At 38.0% G+C, this 6,814-nt stretch overlaps 1 protein-coding gene across 1 annotated transcript in view; it reads left to right on the top strand.

Annotated features, from left to right (window-relative positions):
- The first annotated feature begins 539 nt into the window (after window positions 1-539).
- The window catches only part of LOC311033927 (homeobox protein EMX1-like), a 9,588-nt gene continuing 3,313 nt past the window's right edge, over window positions 540-6,814 (top strand). The window contains exon 1 of the mRNA XM_084041662.1: window positions 540-1,271. Coding sequence (XP_083897788.1) covers window positions 872-1,271 — 400 coding nt within the window. The 5' untranslated portion in view covers window positions 540-871. The remainder of the gene's footprint in view (window positions 1,272-6,814) is intronic.

The following is a 6,814-nucleotide window of genomic DNA, read 5'->3' as shown; positions in this document are numbered from 1 at the left end:
ATAAAGTGTTGTTTATTTGGGCTTATTGTTTCTAAAGTGTAGCTGTTTATTTGGCCTTGTTTCCATTTAAAAAAAATAAACCAGTGGTTGTCACATATTTTCATGTCACGGGCCCCCAAATTAATATGTATTCGTCCCTATAACCTAATAGATTTGCAGACTAGCAGATTTGTCTTGTTAGAATTTTTCAGAAATCTTCCAAATATTCCACATTTTATTTCAAGATTTTATTTGAAAATAGCAGATGTAGGCCTGGCCTGGCCTACTAGTGTACAGGTTTAAAGTGCTCATGTCGCTTCTTTTAGGCTTGTTTTTCCTGGACCTGGTTGCTTATTTCTCTCACAAACTCTGGCAACTCGAGCTGTGTGCTCCTGTCTGAAGGCTGCTGATCCTCACATTAATCAGTAGCTGCACTGGCTGCAGGTCGCGGCGTTTAGACACTTCAAAACTAATTAACTAATTGGCTGTTTATGAAAACTTGGGAGGATGAAATTATGAAAAAATTGAAGAGGAGCCACATCTAATTAGAGTTGAATGCTTTGCGTTTTTTTTTTGTCTTGAGGAAATATAAGGATAAAAATAATAATAATAATAATCTGCTACTATTGTGAGAACCAGGTTTATATACGAGAGTCATTGATTTATTACGAGATTATTACTGATTTATTACGAGATTATTACTGATATATTACGAGACATACAGACTAGAGTAATAACTACGGCACAATTAGGCTACAACAAGGTGGAACTTGGAATTAATATGGATCTTTCACCTGGGACATTACTAAAGAATCAGAGATTGTAGAGACTTTTTGACGGACAGACTGGATTCGAGTCCATCATCATCATCACCACCATCACCATCATCAGAATGTTCCGACAGGGAAACAACAAGTGTTTCACCATCGAGTCTCTGGTGGGTAAAGATCCGAACATCGGCTCTTCTCACCCGGCCACAGCCTGCTGCACCGCCCCGGCTGGAGGAGGAGGAGGAGGAGGAGACGACCCCATCAGACCCACTGCCCTGCGGTTCGGGGAGCTGGGGTCTTGCTTCGGGACCACCGCCGCCGCCACCACCACCACCACCACCACCGGCAGGTCTCTGTACGGACCATCAGGGGCCGGGCTGGAGCACATCATCACCCCGGCATCCTACCACCACATCCCAGCTCCTCACAGCTTCTTCACCTCTGCCAGCCACAGAGACGCGTTTAGTTTCTACCCCTGGGTTCTGAGGAACCGGTACCTGCACCACGGCCACCGCTTCCACGGTGAGAGACTCCTTTTAATTGTACATATTATTATATATTACTTTGTTTGTTTTGAATGTTTTGTTCCACTTTTCCTTGGCAATGTAAACGTATGTTTTCTCATGCCAATATAAGCCCAGTGAATTGAATTATGACTTGCCGATCGATTGATTGTTGTTTCTCAATGTTGGGTTCGTGTACCAGGGGGTCCCACATGGACCCTTGCGGGCCTAAGAGTGTACACATGGAACCTATTGGACCTTTTGGTTCCATTTGTACACTCGACTCGGAGTTAAATGAGGGCTTTATAGTGTAGATTGTGATTCCAGACATTAAAAAAGGTGTGAAATGTAGAAGAAACCGAGGGTCTTTGAAATGAAAAAGGCTGAGAATCACTGATCTATTGATTTTTAGTCTGTTGTCGGAACTTGAACGAGATGAGATTTGTTATTAATCTATTTCTAAACCAATTGGGTCTGTGATTTGTTTATATTTGTAGTTTTACACAGCGTTCAGCGTTAATGGATACATTTTCACCGATGATATACTTATGATAGATGAGACTTATGTTATTGATCTATTGTTTTGTTTTTTAATTATTATTATTGTAACTATCTGAGCCTATTTGTATAATATACAAATATTTGTATAATATTCATATATTTGTATAATTACAGATATAGGCTAAATGATTGTCTTCTAGGTGTGTTAAACCACGCCGATTTGATATTTGTAAATTCAATGTATATGATTCTGAATCTTGTAAAGAAACACTTTATAATAATTCAGGTAGGCTACTAAACATTATATTCGTTGCAGCATTTAGTTCATCATGAAACAGGTATCAAGGCCTAATCAAATCCATACTGTTCGCCGTAAAATGAACACAAAAACAAATGATGAAATGAAATGAAAACAAAGAAAATGTCGAATTTCCTCGTTTATAATCAATTTCAAGCCTTTTATTTGAAAGAAACAAAGAAACAAACAGCAAATTCCACACAGTCTAGTGAAAAATAAATAACGGCTTTATTAGTTTATTTTAAATTCAAAATATCAACAAAGTCAAATTACAGTTTAGCCTATAGTGTTTGGTTGACATTTAGGCCTATCTGAAAAAATAATTTAATAACAGGCTATATCAAAATGTCAGATAAACAGAGACAGACTGAGACAAAAGAAACAGATAGATGATAGTCATTATTATTACGTATTATATCACAAACTGAACCACGCATGGGAAATAGAAAATTAGAAAGTAGGCTAAATAAATATGATATAATTTAGCAAGTTATTTGTCCAAAGTGAGTTGTGAGAAACAGTGGTTTCATAATTAATAATACATTTCAGTTCACGGGGATTCAGACACATAATGATCACAGTAAAATACAGTGAAATAAACACAATAAAACATAGAATAAAAATTGGTATACAGTTATAAAGAGGACACTATTAGGCTATATAAATTCCCCTTGAGATGAGACTCTATTTCACAGAAACAATTAATTCCGTATAGGCCCCGTAGTCAAGTGACACCGTTGTAGCCCTACACAGGGTAGTGGTTCTCAACCTGTGGGTCGGGACCCCCACACGAAAAGAAGAAAGAAAAGAAAAAAAAGACCATTGCTGCATCAAAAGTAATCAACAAACTTCAAAATCAACAACACCATAAAAACTGGTAAAATATTGGCCAAATTGTCAAATAATATAAGAAAGAGGCAAACATTGTGAAAATAGCGGATCTACAAGCTTGTATCTGCTAGTTTCACAATATTTATCTATCGAACAGAGTCAAACTAAATGTAATGCTTCACTCAACTCCTACATTCCAAGTGCTTGTCAAATATGATTATTTGGGGGGGGGGGGGGGGGGGGGGGTTCAAATGTAATTATTTTGGGGGGTTGCGGCCTGAAAAGGTTGAGGACGACTGAACTAGGGGGTATAAAGTTGTTTGAGAAGCCAAACCTAAACCAATAAAACATGGCCATTGAAGGACTTGAAATGGAATAGTTGGTATCTTAATTAATATATCAAATTTCAGTTTGTTATTGTTTTTAACTATACTGCTGCTATATGTATTTTGTATAATTATCATTAATTCGTTACTGTCTGGTAATAATAATTATTGGTGACATTGTTCCCTTTTTGTCCTATTTGGTTTAGTTGAATATAGGCTATACAGTAGGCTATATCAAATTTTAGATGTTTACATCTAAAATGATATATATATATTGATATATATACTGCTCAATGACCTGTGTATGTGTGTGTGTGTGTGTGTGTGTGTGTGTGTATATATATATATATATATGTATATATATATATACACACACACACACACACACACACACACACACACACACACACACACACACACACACACACACACACACACACAGAGACCAGATAAAAAAATGCTATATGATATTTGGTGCATTTCATTTATAATAATAACAGGACATATATATATTATATATACAATATATAATTATCAGGGTTGTTAAGGTGGAGAAAATGTTGATATAACTTTAATTAGAATGAAATTAAACGTTTCCGTTTGTTAAAAATGAAGCATGAAACCATGTTTAAAATCCACATAAAACTAATGTTTACGGTTGTATGAAAAATGTGTGTTTTCACAAAACTAAACAAAATAAATGAGTTATAAAAGTTAAAAAATAGTTAAAAACATGTTTTATCTATTCTAGACCCTATATGTATTTCTGTCTCGCATGCAGTCTCTCCCCTCCCTTTCCACATCAACAACAATGAGACAAGACAAATTAGGACATATACAGTGGCCTATGATATAAAGATATCATGGTGAGTTAACAGATAACATGCCAGGTTTATGTTCAGGGTTAAAGACCTTTGTAGTTTTGATATCAGTTAAAAGAGATTTCAGAATGCTACATCCTAAGGCCTCATGAATGTTTTCATACCTTGTTATTTTTTTACATAGACCAAAACAGAACAGTTCATTTTTACATTAAACTGGAACGGGTTGGATAGAGAACCCAGTTCATTTTAACATAGACTGAAATGTGTGTGGATTCCGAACCCTGTTCATTTTTACATTAGCCTGAAACAGGGAAGGATACAGAATCCCTCATGGGGAAAAAACTGACTAACTCCTTCACTTCACACAACGTTCTGACACATCAGCCAACCAGCTTCCTATGAGTAACACTGATTCATCAGCTGGTTTACATTCTGTTGCACAAGCAAAGTGAGAAGACTGCAGCCTCAAATGGGAAGTGAATCAATCATTTGTGGCGATGAGATAATAAAATTACTAATTTGCTGTGTGCCCATGCTGATGCTAACACTTTAGCATGCTGTCTTTATAGGCCTACTATATATTGTGTGTGTGTGTGTGTGTGTGTGTGTGTGTGTGTGTGTGTGTGTGTGTGTGTGTGTGTGTGTGTGTGTGTGTGTGTGTGTGTGTGTGTGTGTGTGTGTGTGTGTGTGTGTGTGTGTGTGTGTGTGTGTGTGTGTGTGTGTGTGTGTGTGTGTGTGTGTGTGTGTGTGTGTGCGTGCGTGCGTGTGTACGCGCAAAATGCTTATTTTGCTTAGTTTAAACCTCTATTTCTTCAAGGAAAGCTACCCAGTACATCCACAGTCTTCTGCTGTTGGTCACTGGGAGCTGCCAAGTACCACCACACACAGTCATGTGTAGTAACTAAGCATCATGTCTTTCTGTTCTCAGCTGTATGTAAAGTCAATGTTGACTTCATTTGAACAGTTGCAGTGTTGTGTTATGCTCTTCACTGCTGAGGACAGTCAGCAACAACGTCACAAACTAGGATAATTGCCAACTGTAGGTAGTACAAAGTATTTCTCATCTTTGTTCATCAATTATTCTTTATTTATGTCTTTATTCTCATTTTTATTTTTCAGTCTTAATATTTAAGGAACATTTGAGACACGAGAGCTGCAACCCAGTACATCTGGGAGCTGCACTGCCCAGTACAACAGTTTTCTATTGTTGGTCAATGAGAGCGGACCGGTAAAACCACAGTATTCTACTGTTGGTCATTGAGAGCTGATCAGTACAAACACAGCATTCTACTGTTGGTCATTGAGAGCTGATCAGTACAAACACAGTATTCTACTGTTGGTCATAGAGCTGACCAGTCATTGAGCAGTTTTATTGAAGCAGGTAAGTGTTGGCAATTGATGCCCTGCTCAATGGCACCACAACAGTAGTTGGGAAGATAGAAGGCATTAATAATTCATAATATCCCCCAGTGTTTCCGAGCTGGTATCGGGGATCTGAGCCAATAACCACGTGACGTGGAGCCCACCTGCTGACATGACCGTGACCTATAGGTCAGTCCAACGAGATGGAAGCCGTTCTGTGTCGACTGAACCTTTTTGCATGTGAATACAGATCCACAACAGTTCATCAGTCAGGCATCCTACAGCCACACCAGACCCGACCACACCGATCAGGGCTGAACCAGGCTTCTTTGCGTGTGCGTGTCTGCGGTGGGCCGTTTTCTCCGTCTCTTTTCAGACTGCCTCGCAACTTTCCATAAGGCGGTTCAAAATAATTCCTAGATCTATTTGCTTATGTAAAATATTTTGTAACTTTACGTGCAATTTTAATAAACCGTCAAAAAGGCGGCGGCAGGGTCCCAGATGATGTCATCGTGTGGTTTGGGACGGTCACGAACACAATGAGAGCCGAGAGTAAACTTCGTTGCACTATTGTCTGGGTTTGAATAAAATCCGAGGCATCTGTGAGATCGGATTTGTTTAATTGCACATCAATTCACCTGACAAACAAATGGATTTTGCATTTTCTCAAGCGTGACACATTTATCTGTCGATGGTCGTTAACTGATGGACTCCTATTTACATTTAAATGTGCATTTCTATATTTGTATCCAAATGAGGCTCCTAATGTCACACGGAAGGGAATGATGCATCTGTTTTAGCCATAATTCATTGTGTAGTGCCATGATGCTTTTAGGTGGTCAGTGGTTATAGTGAGCAGACCTTGGACCAGCTAACAGAGGGGCATAGGAGACCTGTCATCGATGCTCTTTATAATGGCAGGCTACATGTCTTTAGATTATTATCCAATTTGATGGTTTGTTTTTGTACTTTTGGAATAAATGGTTTTTGGTGTAGTTCTGCTACTGCTCTGTGTTATTGAGGGCATTTCTTTGTATTCTGGTGATGGGCTCGCAGAGTTCATGTATTTGGGGTTACCTTGGAGGTTTCCCCAGTTTTTTTGGAAGTCCTGTTTTGTCTGTGGTCTATAACAGTGGTTCTCAAACATTTTCCTTTTCTTTATTCATGTCAATGACCATCCAAAATGATATGTACTTGTCCGCGGACCCCCATCTTAAAATATTTAGTTCCAGGGACCCCCAGAAGCAAAGATTTGAGTTACAAATGTTCGCTTTAGTATAACTGTTGTTGTTTTTATGTTGTATATTTTATTTTTGAATTCATACCAAATTATTTGTCACTGTCTTTTCTTGTTTTTATTTTATAGTTGTTTATACTCTGATTTGTTTATCATTTTAGTAAAAAAATCCAATAAAAAAGT

This window comes from Gymnoscopelus microlampas (assembly GCF_963454915.1).
Source record: "Gymnoscopelus microlampas genome assembly, chromosome: 18".
Classification (NCBI taxonomy): domain Eukaryota; kingdom Metazoa; phylum Chordata; class Actinopteri; order Myctophiformes; family Myctophidae; genus Gymnoscopelus; species Gymnoscopelus microlampas.
The sequence above is the reverse complement of the archived record's forward strand: the minus strand, read 5'-3'. Positions and strand labels throughout refer to the sequence as shown.